The sequence below is a fragment of the Leopardus geoffroyi genome, chromosome C2 (genome assembly GCF_018350155.1).
Source record: "Leopardus geoffroyi isolate Oge1 chromosome C2, O.geoffroyi_Oge1_pat1.0, whole genome shotgun sequence".
NCBI classification, from domain to species: domain Eukaryota; kingdom Metazoa; phylum Chordata; class Mammalia; order Carnivora; family Felidae; genus Leopardus; species Leopardus geoffroyi.
Window position 1 is genome coordinate 15515310 of NC_059333.1, and position 17983 is coordinate 15533292.

Consider the following 17983-nt stretch of genomic DNA (forward strand, 5'->3'; position numbering starts at 1 on the left):
TTTCATAAGCATACTAGAATAAACAAAGTACAAACCTCATGCCCATCATAGTGCATTAGACCACCCATTCAATTTAAAATTATTGTTAGAATTTTGAGACTATAAACTATTAATAACATGGCTAGTTTAATGCTCAGCTGTCACTGTCTTGAAATTACTAATCATTTTTAAACAAGGGGTTCCACATTTTCCCTTTGTATTGGGCCCCACAAATTACGTAGCCAGTTCTGATTAATAATTTCACACCAGTCCCACCTCCTTTAAGTGGAAACTCTCTTTAAGCTCCCAAAGCTGGGGATGATTGATTATAACTTGGTTTTATCATGATAATTTTCCCAAAATTACAAGGCAATTGTGAGAACATTAAACACCCCTTTTTTAGATTTTTTTAAGAGAAAACTATCTTTACTTAAAAGGGAAAATGGACTGTTCTGCTTTGTTTTAACTTTCAATTTGCTCTTGAGGTGTCTTGTTTTATGCAACTAATTTGAAAAATAAAAGCTTGTATATGTTATGCTTTTAATGTGCTTCTCATAATTGCCAGCTTCATTTGATTTAAATTTTCATTTAAACATTCATTTTTGCTTCTGATTTATTCATTTTTTTCTATATTTTTTTCTCATTTCTTTTTGCATGCAAGGCTTTTTGTTTCTTTTATGGACTGAAGTGTAAACAAACCCATCCAACCAACTCCACTTCTGGAACCACTTTATCTACGGATTTAGAATGTGGCAAATTAATTCGAGAGGAGAGAGGGATTCGGACACAGTCCTCAGTTCACACTGTGTAATCAGTTAAAAAAAAAAAGTGTGCCCAGTAGAAATTGTTTCTGCTAATTGGTATTGTTGATGATATCTGTATCTTTTAAGCATAAATAGCCATAATTCTTTATCCTTTCAAGGTAGCAAAACTCATGGACTCTAGACATTGAATTCAATGCACTGAAAACAGATGCATATTCTGTGTTGAAACCGAGGTGTATTAGGGGCATATAAACTTCAATATATGTGTATTTTCCAGAATCTGCTATACCATCAAGACAACGGTTATCTTAGTTCTATATTTATGTGTTAAAAATAAGCAAGTCTTTCTTCATGAAAAAGTAGATGTAGATTTTCAACAGTGCAAAGCATAAAAACAAAATGCTAGTATGGTGGAATTCTTTTTATCTTTGTGGACCTTTTTTTTTTCTTTTTTTTTTTAAACTCCTGTTTCCCTCTCCCTGTCCCTTCTGTTCTATGTAGAGCCACATATTCAAACTACCCAAAACCCTAACTTTTGGTAGTAAGTCCATAACAACGTTGACGTTCAACTCAAATTGATTCCACTATTTAAAATGTATTATTTACACAAAGACTCAAGGTGTCTTGTATTTTCAAAATTGAAAAACGTGATCCAGAAAATGGAAACTAAACTTGAACCCTCTGGCGTCACAGAAGAGCATTAGCTATGCTGAACTTCACTCAGAAAGGCACAACTCAGTCGAAAATGATTCTTGGGTCGAAATTCATTAACATCAAGCTCTCACATAACATTTACCTGACAACCCTCTGTAGGTTCAGATCATAGTATGTTCAGAGTCTCCAAGGAACGGTGGTTTTTTTCATGCTGCAGACTATTTCTTGCAAGCTCCAGACAAACTCCTAAACTAGGAACTAACACATAGCATCTTCTATTTTCCACTGACTCACTTTCACTATGCATTGACGAACATCTTTTCACAAGATGTAATTTTATTCCTTTCCTACTCACCCAGCATAGAGTGGTTGTTCTCCTCACAATCTTTTCTGAACATTAACACTTTCACACTCATTTCTTTGGATGCTTTGTCATTATCAATTCACTCCAAGTATATTAGGGAGAAGGGCAAGGAGGAGAAAATAAATAGAGGAAAGAATTTCCATACACATTAGTTACAGATCTCTAGATTTATTTTCCACCTGCATTCAAAATGCTGTAAATAATTCCCACTCTAACTCAGCTTGGTGACGTAAGAAACCAACTGCATACTTAATTTGTTGTGATGGAGGATGTCTGCCTGCCCTCTGAGCTTCTTTTCCTCTTCACAGTACTAGGGGAATTGAGGATGCCTTTCATCTTCCCCCAGCATGGGATCAGTTGGTCTTTGTTCTCCTTAATGGGATTACCTTTTGACATGTGAAGTTAGCCCCAAAACATATTTCTCAGAATTAAGGATAAGCCATCTGTGCAATCATGTAGCATTTTGCCTTCTCTTTGCTTAGCTTTAAATGGGTTCCAATTTTTGAACCACAGTTCCCTCCAGTCAAAACTATATTTCTCCAGTAACACATGTATAGGAAAGTTGACTCCTGCCCTGATTTTCTCAGTCTTGCTTTCTTCTTTAAATAAATGTGCTTTTAAGAAAATATCTCTAAATTACACTAACATTTATCTACTGTTATTAAAGTGAAAGCAGCACACTTTGTCCTGGGTCAGAGTTTACATCTTCATAATCAATAGAGGCAAACATTGGAGTATTTTAGTATTCAGAATTTATTGATTCTGTATGTGGAAACCACAAATTACATGAGTTTATCTTCCCAAGGACTATTTAATAAATCAAAGATGCTACCAAAAAAGTTCAAGGGTGATTGATGAAGTTGAGATGATCAAGGGGTTAGCGATAATAAAATCTGCTTTTCTACAGAGACTCTCCTTTGAAAGTGTAATTCAGAGTTTGGGTAAACTTAATAGTTGTGTGCCACTTTAAGCTGTATACTACCTATTTCTGATATTTATATCTTATTTTACAGTTTTCAAAATGTTTTGAAATGATACAGCATTACATTTAATCCATTCAACAATTTTATTTCAGCTTTACTAACAGAGAAATAAGCAGTCAGCAGCCTGGAGTCCTAGAATTTAGAATTATAGGAGAATTTTCAAAATCAACCAAACTTAGGTGCAGGTTCTAGTACAGCCACATGCTGAATCACAGTAGACAAGTGACTACATTTCTCAGAGCCTTGGTTTCTTAGTAGGTAATATTAGGACATAATTTCTTGGTCATAAGGTACCATTGACAAGTGTTATTCAAATTAGATTTTCTGGTCAAGGAACCCATGGAACACTACTCTAAACTTTCTTTACGGCATGATATCTCAGTGTTTTTAACATGTTATGATGCATTGGGAATTTTCAACGAGATTGGAAAGCATTCAGTATTTCCCAAACTTATTAGATAGCAGAATCTGTTTTTCCCCCGAAGTATCTTGACAGACCATTTTCTACAGATCATACTCAGGGAATACTGGCTTGATGATATGTACCTCATCCAGTGTTATTGTACAAAACACATTAACCATGCCTGGCACATCGTTGCCATTCAGTAAACAATGGTATTGATGATTGGGGGTAGTTTTTAATTTCTCTGAGCCCTAGTTTCCTCATTTGTAAAATGAAGATAATTTGTTGACCTATATTTGCTTTGAGAATTAAATGAAATTCTATAATGGTATTGGAAATAAGATCATTTATAAGAATTCTGTTAATAGATATTGGTTAACAGATATTAGCCCCTTATAGAGAAATTAGGTATTGCTATCTGGTCATGTGGCCAGTAAGTACAATTTATCATGCATCTTAATACACAGTCTGTCTGGAAAAGAGGTTTTCCAATTTACAGGTTCAAACTCTCTCTCTAAAACCACTTTTCCTCACACAATCATTAAAAATCAAGGACAAGTTCATTGCACCCCAGGGAAGGACCCAAACTGGCAACACATGAGGATCCAGTAGAAGTCATGAACCTCATCTCTAGAAATTCTTGTTTGATTAGTCTGGAAGGAGGGCAGGACAATAGTTTTTTAAGGTAGTCGGTTGATTTTACTGCGCAGTAGTGATCTAAAGCATAATCTTATATGTGTAATCAGCATTCAATAATTCATTGATGTCTGTTGATTGATTCCAGAGGTATGACACTAATTCTAAGCCAAGATATACTCACATATTTGGCATTCAATATTCAATAAACCCTTTATAGAGAGTTCAAAAAGAAACTGCACATCTTTGAGATAAAAATTTCATTATATTCAATTGATGACCTTCATGTTTAGTTATAGTTGCTAGACCTACTCAGAATGATCAAATAGGTAGTTTAATTGGTCTCTGTGCCCTTTTTTCCCTTGAAGAACTTCTATTCATTTCAGAAACCAAGGCTCCTTATACTTCTTTTTCTTTTTATACATGCCCTAGACAACCAATTCTTGACATCAACTAAATGACTGCTGAAACCACAGTGACTCCACCAGGGGCCATTGCATTTTAAGTGAAATTTAGAAAAAAAGAAACTTGAACATGAAAGAAAAGATTCCAAACTCTGTTTTTTTTGTCATTAGTTCTCAGAACTTTGGTGTACCTCAGAATCAACCGGGGAAATTATTTAAAATATGGATTATAGGTTTTACCTCCATAGATTGCTTCTCAGTGAGTGGAATCCAGGAATTGGTGACTTTTTAACAAAATCTGAAAGCGAATGCTTAAAATTGGTTGTAGACATTAGTTTCCATAAAAAAAAATAGCTTCAATATAGCAGTTTTCTCCAAAATTAGGTCATGTACATGAGTTTTTTTAGTACAAGGGATTTTTTAAAAATACCTTTCCTTACATGAGCTTTTTTTCCCCCAACAATCTTAAATACAGCTGTTTTACTTTAAAACTTTGGTAAGCATGAGTTTTCTTTAAAGCTAGATGGAACACAGCAATTTGACTTCAAGTGGTGAGGATGAGATTTTATTAACATTGGCAGGTTATCTGTGGCTTATATTTTGAAGAATACTGTTTAAAGTTAGCAAGAGAGCAGAGAGGTGTTTGAAAAGATTGAACAGTGCATCGACAGCCATGGAGCATCTAACGCTGTCTAATCCAATTCCTGACAAGCCTGTTTATAATCCAATGCAATAAGGAAAAAAATAAAGTTTATTTTGTCTTAGACTAAAATTAGAAGTTGAATTATTTTAGAGTTTTTCCAGCAAAACTGCAACTACCTGAGGACACATGGTGGGTAGAGATCATGCCCTTAGGAAAATCAGCTGGATTATATAGTTATAAACCTATCCCCCCCCAAAAAAATATTTCCAAATACCTCATTACATTTGACTAGCATTATATTATGTTCTATATGTGCCATCTATGGCAAAGCAGCAAAACAATGAATCCCAATTAGTTTCCAAGCCCGTGACCCTTTATACTATAAGGTCTATTTCCCAGTAAGCAATTTAAAAGTAGCCTGAACAGCCTTGAAAAGCAAAAGGAAAGCAAGGCATTCCTACTTCTCGGACTATTTTCTGCACATCTGACTGTGCCAAATGGCATTATTAATTAACTCTTATAGATAATGAAAAATTTCTGCTTGATGCTGCAGTTTTAACTTGCCTCTAGGAACCATCTCATTATGCTTCCCACAGTTATGGAATTTTATGTCCAGATGCACAGGCATATTAAAATCATTTTTGCTTTCAAAATCCTCTCCGTAGAGACTGATATCATGGAAAATGGGATTCTCCCTTAAATTTTCAAAAAAGTTCTACTTACACAGATGAGAACGTTTTGGTGATAAAAGCCCAAATGTTCTATGTGGTTACACCCGCTACAAAATCTGAACTTTGTAGTCGTCAACCCAAATGGGGCTAATTGGCCAAATTGCACAACCCCACCATGTCTCCGTGCTTCAGCGTATACACCCAGAAACACACAAAAAGCATGAGTAGGACCTGAGTGATGGAATGGACTTACTGTCACTCCTTTATCTACTAAGCTTAAGTTAGCAAAACCAGGATTTTCTTTGTGTCCAATTTTTTAACTGAAGTGTTTAGACTTCAAATATTCAGATTTTTCCATTTCAAAAAAAGGTTGTTGCCCTGATCACTTTAGTCCTTACCAACCATAGGAACTAAGAAACTACTGTCCCCAGGTAACATACCCTAATATACAATTATCTTTTTTTTTAATTTTTTTTAATGTTTATTTATTTTTGAGAGACAGAGAGAGATAGGGTGCAAGTAGGAGAGGGGCAGAGAGTGAGAGGGAGACACAGAATCCAAAGCAGGCTCCAGACTCTGAGCTGTCAGCACAGAGCCCATTGTGGGGCTCGAACTCACGAACTGTGAGATCCTGACCTGAGCCAAAGTCGGACGCTTAAACTGACTGAGCCACTCAGGCGCCCCGATATGCAATTATCTTAAGTCCTGAGTATCAGTTGGCACATTATCAGATGCTTCCACACGTTCTCATTCATTTCTTCTGTAGTCAGATCACTTTATTTAGCAAGTCATTTGGAGAAATCTCAATCAGGTTATTTCTGTAATTGTGCAAAGAGGTTTTCCTTTGCCTGGAAACCCAAACATTCATCAATTCACAGAGAGGCCAGGAAGCAATTAACATCCATTTAGAAATAACTTTTCCAGTGTACAGTGGCAGTGTCTTAAAACCAAACAAATTCTGAAAGGTGTAAATGACTCAACGAAAACATGACTTGGGAGTCACAAGCCAAGAGTTCAGGTCCCTGTGCTGCTACTGAATAGCTATGTGACTTTGGGCAAGTCGTTGTCCCTCTCTTATTCTCAGTCTCCCCAGCTGTGACATGAAGGGATGACATTTTTTTCTTTTTTTTTTTTTTTTAAGTTTATCTATTTATTTTGAGAAAGAAACAGAGACAGCGAGCAGGGGAGGGGCAGAGAGAGGGGGAGAGAGAGAGAGAATCCCAAGCAGGCTCCTTGTCAGCACAGAGCTCGATGTGGGGCTGAAACCCACAAACCATGAGATCATGACCTGAGCCAAAATCAAGAGTCGGACACTTAACTGACTGAGTCACCCAGGAGCCCCGAAGGGGTGATATTTAAAGTTCTCTGCAACCACAGTAATTTTTTAAGTTTGATAGAAATTGGGAAGGAAATAAAAAGAAGAAGGACCAAACAACAACAACAAAAAAAAGCTTGACCAAATACCAAATACAAATATAAATATGATTGTGCAGTTACCTTAAACATACTAAATTTTTATTGTCATAAACAGAATTACCTTTTCCTGCCAGTGCTGCAGGATGAAATGGTCTACTCTGGATAAAGAGAAAACCGGCCATCATGGCATCAAAGAGTGAAAAAGTTCTCATCCAGTCATAAGCAAAGTGTTACAAACACAGGAAAGGCTACAAAAGTGGACTCATTCTTTACTCTGATGAGCCTACAGAGTAGGAGAAAGAAAGAAAGAAGAAAGAAAGAAAGAAAGAAAGAAAGAAAGAAAGAAAGAAAGAAAGAAAGAAAACAAAATAAAACAAACCAACAAGCAAAACAAGACATAGCTAGAAGTTATTCATAGCTATGGAATGGGTTATATTCTCAGTCACAATTCAAGAGAGATGGGGAAACCTATTCTGTAAGTGGAACTTCAGTAATTCTGTTAAAGAAAGACAAAGGGAAACAAAGAAAAAGGTTGATGTGCTTTTATTTTCTATTGTTTTTACCCCTATCCTCCTCCACCCTTAAGTGTCAATGTTTTTATCTGTACGGCTTCCAAGCCAGAGATGAATCAGACTCTTAGCTTTTGAGTTTTAAGTAGACTTTACAGATTTGTAGTATAGACAAAAATCTTGGAAACCATGGCTTTCAGTCTCAAGAACCAGGTGTTTTGTTGAATAGATTAGTTGTTATTTGAAAAGCTTATCTGTAATTAACAAGAGACAAAACCCAGAGGCCCAAGGTTGTGGAAATACACAAAATAATGATTTCTTCCCTCATGTTCCTATCCCTGACCAGCTTTTGACCACTAGGAAAGAAGGGAAGAATGGGAGGGAAGTCATTAAATCTTGGTGGTACTGGAATCCCTGAGAGAAGGCTTCATGGCCATCCATGAGCCAAGTCCCAACTTGAGGACAGGAAAATAGAAACCTCAGAAAAGTTCTGGGAGATCTTGAACAGAAAATGCCATATTGGAGTTTACAGGGTATAGCCCAGGAGATGGGAAAACTTGAGAAAAATCTTACATCCAACTGTTTCCAGAATGGTGCAATAACAATATCTAGGTCATGAACCTATGAACAGCTTCGTAGAGTCCTGCTCAGTCCCAGAGCATCTCAGGGAAAACAGTGAAAACTCCATGGCACTTATCAATGAAGAGCCTTGCAGAAGGGCTGAACCAGTGGATTGAAAGGTTGAGGTTGGAGTGGGAAAAGACTCAGTGTGTAGACCTGACATGGAGACCATAGTGGGGCCACAAGCACTTAGAGGACTCAGCAGAGAAAGTGCAACACTGATGGTCTCCTAGGATCCAACCCCAGTGGAAGCCAAAGAATGTAGTATGGCCATGGATAGCTGCTCCCACCATCACCAGACCCTCTATTAAATTTTCCTAAGCCCAGATGCACCTGGGAAAGAAGAGAAGAAGAAGGGAGGAGGGGAGAGGTTCATATTAACTGAGCCATTAACCAAAAGAAACTCAGTTTTAAACAATGAGTGAGTTACATTGAGTTGACAACATCTACTAGTGGATGGGAACCTCTAAGGTGGGATCTGTTGTTATTTTTTTATGGCATCACATGGTTTTCTTGCACACCTAAGTCTATAGCTTGAGAAAAATGTATGTCCGCTACATGTGGGCATAAGCTAGTACCGCAAGGACTCCATGGTAGTGCACATATACACTGTGGACACTAAAACCCTCCATCAGGTTCAATTTACCTCAAGACCAAGGCCATTCTCTATATGAGAAGGGGCATGCAAAGAATTTCTTGGAATTATATATTTATGGCCCTAACTCAGCCTCTGAGTTGCAGAAAGGACAGGCCCTCTTCTCCATGTGGTAATGGAAAGTCAGTCCTCATAGTATCATGTCAAGTTCAGCATGGAGGCCTGCTCAGGTACACATGAGGCCAATAACAGAGGAAGTGTGTAGGCCCCGAGTTTGCACAAGGGGCTGAGGCAGACTTGGGAGATGTAGGGAAGCCAGAGAGAAGCCAGAAGGCCAGAAAAGAAAGTCATGGTGGCCTCTGATGGTGACTCCAGACAGGAGAAAGGCACTGGGAGTACCTTGGATTGGCATACAAACCCACATCTCTGCCATTTTTAAGCAAGGAGGGTTGCTCATCTCAGATATGTCCAGCCCACCTGAAGCTTATCCTTATGGCAGAAACAACTTGCAGCTGTCTAGTCATAATGCTTGGGGGGGACACTCTGCAGCCATCTCTCCAAACTCATCAGCAACTTTCGTGCCCTCCTGGAGCAGGGGAAAGTCTCGCTGCTCTTGAGCACACTTCAGAGGTCATGGGAGACAGTCTCCAACCAGCCTGATGATCAGCTCTGATGATGTTTCTGCACTCAGTGACTGCTTCCTCTGAATATGGGACAGAAAGTGGGCACGATTTCCTTGTGTTTTCAGCTCCCTTCATCTATTAAGCTGTCTCCACATCTATTTGCCTTACTTCACCCCATGGGAGTTTGATCCCAAAAGTTGCAAGTGAGGGGCCCCTTCTCTGGTATTCCTCAGCATCTAGGCTGTCCTAGCCCCTGGCTGGATGATTCTCCTTGAAAATAAACACAGAACAGTCCTAGCTTCATACCCCAGCCACAATCTCAGGGGCTGGGCCCTGAAGGCTCGAAGGCAAACTTTTACAATTCAAAGTGCCTTCTTTTTCCTTCTTTCAAACACCTAGCTGTTGTAATTAATAGCTTCAAAGACTGCAGTGGCTTCTATAGATCCACAAAAATCTATTTAAGAACTCAAAGCTGCAAATTTTACTTTTTTTCCTCTTTCTATGTCATCCCTACCCTGAGGGCAATGCATACAAAAGCTCTTGCTATAACTTTAAAAGTGGGAAAAAGGGCTCAGATTCAGAAGATTTGGAAAAGTACACGGATTAATATCAAAATGGAACATTGCTTCAGTGTTAACCTCACTTTTCAAAGTTTTCTATGAAATTATTCCTAATGTTAGAGGAGAACGAATACCCCCAAGAATTTTGTAGAGTCTTGGGCAGCCACCCATAGTGAAAAATTTGTTAAAGAATTCTTAAAAATAAATAAATTATATATATATATATATACATATATATATGTGTGTGTGTGTATATATATATATATATATATATATATATATATCCATTCCACAATAGACTTACACTTATTCTAATGGAAGAAAAGTTTGCTAAATAAAATCTTTAAACAAAAATGAACCCTAGAAAGATGATCCTCATGTATCTAGTGTCATTGACTAACCTTGTGTCCCCCATAGGTGTATGTTTATCGTTTGAAGGAACTCGGACTGGAAAACAGAGAATTCTGGGATATGCTTTCATGCAGGGAATCAGCTTACATCTAGGATCTGAGACAGCAAAGATGTTGGCACCAAGTCTCAAGTGTGGGGGCAAAAAAAGTAAAATGGAGGAGACGAGAAGGACAAGGACAGAGATGGTGAAAACATGACATTAAAAAGAGCCAGGAGGAGCGTCTAGCTGGCTAAGTCAGTTGGGATTTCGACTACGGCTCAGGTCACGATCACGGTTCGTGAGTTTGAGCCCCACGTCGGGCTCTGAGCTGACATTTCAGAGCCTAGCACCTGCTTCGGATTCTGCATCTCCCTCTCTCTCTGTTGCTCCCCTGCTGGTTCTCTCTCTCTCTCAAAACTAAATAAAGATTAAAAATGTTTTAAAAAAAGAGAGATAGGAAAATAAGTTAGTGGGGTTGATATACTGTAGCCCCAGGGAAAATGTAGAAGGAGTGAAGAGCCAGTTGAAAATTAGCAGGGTAAGGAATGGCTTCTGGGTGACAGGTGGGGATAGCAGACCACACTTTTAAGTTTTAGGCCAATGTCTACATTTCCTCCATCCAGAAATTTTTGGCACAGATTCAGGAGATGAGAATCGGCTTCCTCATTAGCTTTCAGGCACAATTAATCATGATCACTATTCTCGAGGCTAATATGATGGCTGACTCCCAACCTCTCATATATATATATATATATATATATATATATATATATATATATATATATATTTTTTTTTTTTTTTTTTAATCCAAGGATGGCTGCATGAGAGGTGGCCCAGGAATTCTGAATGAACCCAGAAAACTGATAAAACCAGAGCAAATGGTAGCCAAATTCTGAGTTCTGGAATGCAAGAATTTCACACAAAATGGTATACACATATCTACTCTAACAATCTCCCTCCTCCTTCCTTAACATAATTAGTGGGGGATCACTGAAGCTTGATCTCTGCTGTTAGATCATCAATTATCCTGTGAAGACATAAAACACTTATGCAGAGAGGTGACCAGACTTTCCAAAGTCTTAAGGTAGCAAATGTATGAATAGGATTCTGTTCTTATTCCTTAAAAAGTTTCCTGACATTTTGAACATTTTAGGTTTGTTCCCGTATTGAATCTCACAGTTTAAAAATGTTAAGGATGTGAATACTTAGACCATCTCGTTAAAAAGAAAAAAAAAAAATCATTGAGACACTGCCTCCAGACTATGATAGTAATTCGACCAAACCAAGAACATAACAGCAATGATAATCTCATCATTTCTCAGTAACCCATTCCTTGATTTCTATATTTGTTAAAATTCAGTCTATTTTACTAAAAATAGTCTTTACAAAAAAGGCTTCAAGTTAGAGCTTGCTTTCAAGTTAAAGCATATCTATATAAAATGAAAGCTTTTACATTTATAAAATGACACAAATATTATCTGTGTGGTGGGGGGGGGCAGTTAATTTTAGGTACAAAACAAGAGTTAACTTCTCCCATCCCTTCCAGGGAAATAGAAGGATAAAGGTGTCGGGAAAGAAGAATAATTTATGTTCAGGTTCACACTAGTACCACGAAACCAAATATTAAGGATTAATCCAAAGGAGGTGCCATGCTGTCAGCAATTATTAAAAAAAAAAAAATCAAGACAAAGAGGAAGGTAAAAGAAAGCAAAAGAAGGCAGGAAAAGAGGACGGGGGGCTCACTAGGGTCACACTACAGGCACAAAAGGAATGGAGAAAGAGGAATGGTTTTCTGCAAAAGAAATAAGCAAATCAGGGGTGCCTGGGTGGCTCAGATGGTTAAACATCTGACTTCAGCTCAGGTCATGATCTCAGTTTGTAGGTTCGAGCCCCGCGTTGGGCTCTGTGCTGACACCTCAGAGCCCGGAGCCTGCTTCGGATTCTGTGTCTCCCTCTCTCTCTGCCCCTCCCCTGCTCATGCGTGTGCTCGCTTGCGCTCTCTCTCTCTCAAAAATAAATAAACATTGGGGCGCCTGGGTGGCTCAGTCGGTTGAGCGTCCAACTTCAGCTCAGGTCACGATCTCGCGGTCTGTGAGTTCGAGCCCCGCGTCAGGCTCTGGGCTGATGGCTCAGAGCCTGGAGCCTGCTTCCGATTCTGTGTCTCCCTCTCTCTCTGCCCCTCCCCCGTTCATGCTCTGTCTCTCTCTGTCTCAAAAATAAATAAATAAATAAATACATACATAAATAAATACATAAATAAACAAACAAACAAACATTGAAAGAAAGAGAGAGAGAGAGAGAGAGAGAGAAAGAAAGAAAGAAAGGAAGGAAGGAAGGAAGGAAGGAAGGAAGGAAGGAAGGAAGGAAGGAAGGAAGGAAGAAAGAAAGAAATCCTTCTTCTAAAACCAGGTGAACTGCAGTGCTAGCTGAAGTTTCACTCACGGTTTCTAGTAGATGAACTTGTTTCTCACTTTCCTTTCCTCTGCAAGAGAAGTCACATGCACATGTAGGTGCATGCACACAAGCACGCACACGCACACACATGCGATCCCTGCACACACACACATCACTTTATCTTTGGACAGTGTTCAGAACGGCGTAAATGGCACTAACACAGTTTATTACTATAAATCCATTCATAAGTGAATTTTCCTATCAAACTTATCATCATAGCAATTCACAGTAAATGGGTTCAGATGCATAGAGATAAGTTTTTTTAAATGGCAAAGAGCTGTGGCTAATTTTCATTTCTTTCTCATGCTTGAGCACCTATCCTTCAGAGGCAAGACACAAGCTGTCATAAATCTTATTACTGCATAAACACGAAAACATGTTATGAGCTGGCTGAAACAAATAAAATAAGCATTGAAAAATCTATGTATTAAACATGTATAGAACGTACTTTAACAAAACACTGGTGGAAACAAAGAATTGGTGCATAGAAGGGCATACAATGGATAATATTAAAGGATCATCAACTTTTCACTGTTCCTCCCTTCCTTCCATCCAAAAAAAAAAAACCACCAAAATACATATCAGGAAGTTTCATAGACTTAAACTATTTTCAGTGATATATACAATGTTATTTTTTTAAGTTTATTTATTCTGAGAGAGAGAGAGACAGTGTGAGTGGGGGAAGGACAGAGAGAGAGGGAGAGAAAGAATCCCAAGCAGATTCCGTGCTGCCAGCATAGAGCCCAATTTGGGGCTCAAACTCATGAAATCATGAGATCATATCCTGAAACCAAGAGTCAGACACTTACATGACTGAACCACCCAGGTGCCCCTATACAATGTTATTTTATTTTTTATTTTTTTAATGTTTGTTTATTTTTGAGAGAGAAAGAGAGAGAGACAGACAGACAGAATCCGAAGCAGGCTCCAGGCAGCACAGAGACCGACACGGCCTTGAACTCACGAACCGCAAGATGAGCCCAAGTCGGACACTTAACCGACTGAGCCACCCAGGCGCCCCTATACCATGTTATTTTAAAGAAATAGAGAAACTTACCATGGGTCAGGCATTGTGCTGTTTTACATGTACCCACTCAATGGTTCACAAAATAACTCTTATGAAAAGGATTCTACTATTGTTTCCATTGTATAGATAAAGAAGCTGAATCAAAGAGAAAATAAACATCTTGCCCAGTGTAACTCAGCTACTAGGCAGCACAGCTGAAATTTCATTTCCAGCATTCTGAGACCAGGGGTCAACTCACAAGTATGATTCATGGTCATATATGTAGATCCATTGAAAACATGAATTCCATCCACCAGAGAAAAATAGGAGGACCCCGGCTGCATACTACAGGGTAATTTCCAGTCTGCCAAACACCAGGGGATTCTGCTGGGGTATTCACCCTACTCCTAATGTCCCTGCCTCCTGAGCAAGGTGGTAGATGGTCATCAACCTGTCTGATACTTTCTAATGAAATTAGTTTAGAAATTCAAACATCTGTGCTTAACCATAATTTTTCTACGGCTCTGCAGATACAAGGGAGTTCATAAAAACCAAGTCTAGAAATAGAAGCTTTGGAAAGCTACTTAGATTTTTATCCTAATTCAGACGCTCAATTTATCTATATCTATCTATCTATCTATCTATCTCTCTCTCTCTCTCTCTCTCTCTCTCTATCTATCTCTCTATATCTTTAATTCTGAGATTGTGAAAGACAAATCAATGAATGAATAGGAAACCCTCCCAGGCCCTTCTGTGCTGAGAGATGACCTTCACATTTTCATTTCCTGTGGATACAAGAGTGTATGGTTTGCTTGAGCTCATGGCTGGTAGGGACCTTAAAGGTCATCTTTCCTTATGACTATAGCAAAAACATGGAAGCAGAAAGGTCAGTCCCAATATCTTGCCATTTTCTTTTTGACAGTTGGAGACAAAATGAGAATCAAAAAGAAATCATCATTTGTGACCAAAGACAGAGAAACCAGACCACTCATAAAACTATATATATTTTTACTTTCATGAGGGCAGCAAAAAATAAATACCTAGGGTTAATGAAAGGAATAGACATTTGCTGCATTTTAAGGCAATATAAAAGTTGAAGGAAGATTGTGTTTTAAAGAGAAACATAATTACAACATATTGTCAAGACAAGAACTGTGGTTACCCCTCTACCCAATACAGGAAAGAGAGAGTTTCATCAAGTTCTTTCCTCGTTGTGAGCCACACTTGGAGACTCACTTTGGTGGTTTCAGTGCAAAATGAAGAGAAATCTCTAAACTCAAATGTTTCAGGCTTCAAGTAAAACAGAAATATTGCAACTTCTTAACATGCATTTATGAGAAAAGAATCTATAAAAGCTCTTTATAGTAGTTAAGTAAAAAAAAAAGGTGTTGATGTCAAGTGAAAGCAGTTGAGTCTGTGAAATAAGATAGACTGAGTTCAAATGCAAGCTCTTACGAACCAAATTTCCTGGGCAAATTACTTAACATTTCCAATAGTAAATTTCCCCACTTATATAATGGGCATAAGAATTCCTTCCTTATAAGGTTGCTGTAAGATTTGTTTGTAATAGTATATATAAAGTCCTTTGCACTTCCTCCTTCTTTCCCTCTCTTCCTTCCATTTTAATGATCTTCCTGAAATTAGAAATGTCCTGTGCAAAAATGCAAAACAAAACAAAACAAACCCAAAAAACAAAAACACTTCTTCCATTGAAATATCTCTCTGAGCAAAATTTGCAAGACCCCTATACAATACCATGTGTCATATGGCACTATAAAATATGCAGTTCGTCTGGTAGCAACAGAAAAATTTCACATCACAAAATGCTATCAAAAAACATTAAATTTCAGTTGTGACATATGTGCTATAACACTTTTTGTAAGTATAATTCATAGAAAACATTTCTGAAGTTTTTCTTTGGGTGGCATGATCCCCCTCTCAATTCACTGAAGCCACAACTTACGATTTGAAAGAAAATGAACACGAATGACATGAATTCTTAGTGCCATATGAAAATGAAAATGAAATTCAAAGTCTATAAACACGTGCAAAAGAGACAAGAAGTCATACAAAAACTATTACTTTTTCAGAGGTGTACATCTGGTAGGCCAGCAATGTATATCTAGGAACCAAATGTATCTGGCTAGCTTTCAAATCAAGTAGAAAAATTAAAACTATTGCTTATTTAAACGACATCAACTTTTTTGTGGAACAAAACTGGAGTGTAAATTTTCAAAAATACATGTTGCACATTGATACGCAAGGACCGGAGGAGACATTTCCTACTTTGAACACAGGAAACACCAGTTTCCTTCCTGTCAGAAGCTCACAGCCTAGAGAAATCATTGGGTGGCACGTGGTCATATGACTTTCAACCCATCCGTTTTGTGAGTTCATGACAAAGGAGTCCCATGCTTGCACTTGCTTACACCTTACCAAAGGCTTGGGGATTTTAAGGGTGTTTTAAGGGTTACCTCATCAAGAACAATACTAAGTTATGGAAATCTCTATTAGCAGGAATGTATCACTCAAAGATCTGATATTGGCTGGAAAAAAATGGTAGCAAATTATGTTTGATTACACCATTGTACACTGTGCATGCGAATACATAACAGTGGAATTGTAATAGATACGTACATATATACGCCATGTGCACTCACGTGACGTTTCATGATCATCACTCCATTTTCTCTTCGTATTATGCCATCATCTTTGCTGTGCGGTTCGGTACCATATTATTTTCATTTCAACCACAGCTGCATCATTGCTGCTGCCAGATCTCTGTTTTTTGGAGAAAATATACAATTTAAAATTGTTTTTTTTTCTTTTTTTTTATCAGAAAGGAAAGTCATCAAGAATTAGATTTTATTTTAGGAACAAAGTAAGGTTTCATGGGAGAAAAAAACAAAGCCTTGGTGTAGAGAAGGTTTGTTCATTTTCTATAGCATTACTGAAGTGTCCTGTATGCCTTGATAAACCTATCAATGTTTGGATCATCTCAATGGGGGAAATGACTTAACTTAACTCTATTTTGGTGTCTCGGCAAAGGTAAGTTGTCTATTTCGAGAGCCTAACTGGGTAGTTTTATAATACTGCATCTTATGAATGAAAGCCCAAAGTCTACCCAGCTAGCTTGCTGCCTCTGTTTCCCCAAGTAGAAAAGGAGAATGGCCAGTGGGTGGAGGAGGAGGTGTGGGAACTGGCCGGGAATTTACAGTGTGGCAGAGTTACCTTAGACCAATATCTTGTATTGGTGAGAGACAGATCAGTGGAGGGGGCAGCTAGTTAGGTTAAACTGATGCTCTATTATTTCATGTTCTCTAGTGTCTCTCTTTCAATGCCATCATGGAAGAACTGGGAATCTCACTCAAAAATCAGAAAAAGCTAAAGAAAAAGTCAAGAACTAAGGGGAAATCTCCCTTCACAAGTATCCTTACTTGTCATCAGAGACGAACTCAGAGGAAAGAGACTGTGGCATGATCCAAGAAAACACCTGCAGGCAGCTTTCAGGAAGGAAAACGATACGCTCACTACAGGTTTTGGGGAGGAAAGATTCCTGACAAGTGTGTGATGTGTTTCCCTGTATCTATATTCATAACTCTGGGTATGCATATAGATATGTGAAATACAACAGCTTTAAAAAGCTCACAGAGACAGATATTACTTGGGAAGTGCCACTGGATCTTTTAAAATGAATTTGTATGCTCACTTATTTTGCCTTTTCTCCTTCTTCTCGATAAATTGCTGTGTGTGCTTTCTAAATAATAATAAATCAACAGGGTTTTTTTTTTTTCCAGAACAAGTTTGAGTGTTGGTTTGTTCTCCATTACTCAGCTCCCATTCACAATGTTTGTTTGTCAAATGTCATCTGTTTTCCAGTTTGCTGTTTTGATGAGTCCTCTTAACCGGTTCAGACACACAGAATCATTTCTGGCTAATTAAAAAAAAATACTTAGAGTTCATACCAAATACCTAGTTATTATAAAATAAAACTACTCATCTTTGTGCTTTAAAATCTGACTTCATAAAGAACTTTAAAATGGCACTTGGAATATTGGTGAGTATAAGATAAAAGGATTTAAAAACAAAAAAGGAAAATTCATTCAAAAAATAAAAGTGTCCATCACATTCTGGGCATCATTCTAGGTTCTGGAGATACTATGGTGAGGAAGACAGATATGGTCCCTGCTCTCACATAGTTTATAGTTAAATAAAAAAGAAAAACATTTGAGTACTCAAAGGATTAGCACTTCCTCAGTAGAAGCCAGAAGCCAAAGGAACATGTACTCAACCAAGGAAGATTTCCT

The 17983-nt window shown here is 37.9% G+C and overlaps 1 protein-coding gene across 6 annotated transcripts in view; it reads left to right on the forward strand.

Moving 5' to 3' along the window:
* GRIK1 (glutamate ionotropic receptor kainate type subunit 1) overlaps positions 1–17478 on the forward strand; it is a 372168-nt gene extending 354690 nt beyond the window's left edge. For 2 of the 6 annotated variants that reach the window (XM_045501535.1, XM_045501536.1), the window contains 2 exons: positions 16516–16602; positions 17001–17478. In XM_045501535.1, coding sequence (XP_045357491.1) covers positions 16516–16602; positions 17001–17156 — 243 coding nt within the window. In that variant the 3' untranslated portion in view covers positions 17157–17478. Of the gene's footprint in view, positions 1–640; positions 4960–16515; positions 16603–17000 lie in introns of those variants that run through there. The other 4 variants (XM_045501539.1, XM_045501537.1, XM_045501540.1 and 1 more) reach the window with 2 other exon arrangements.
* The last annotated feature ends 505 nt before the right edge of the window (positions 17479–17983 follow it).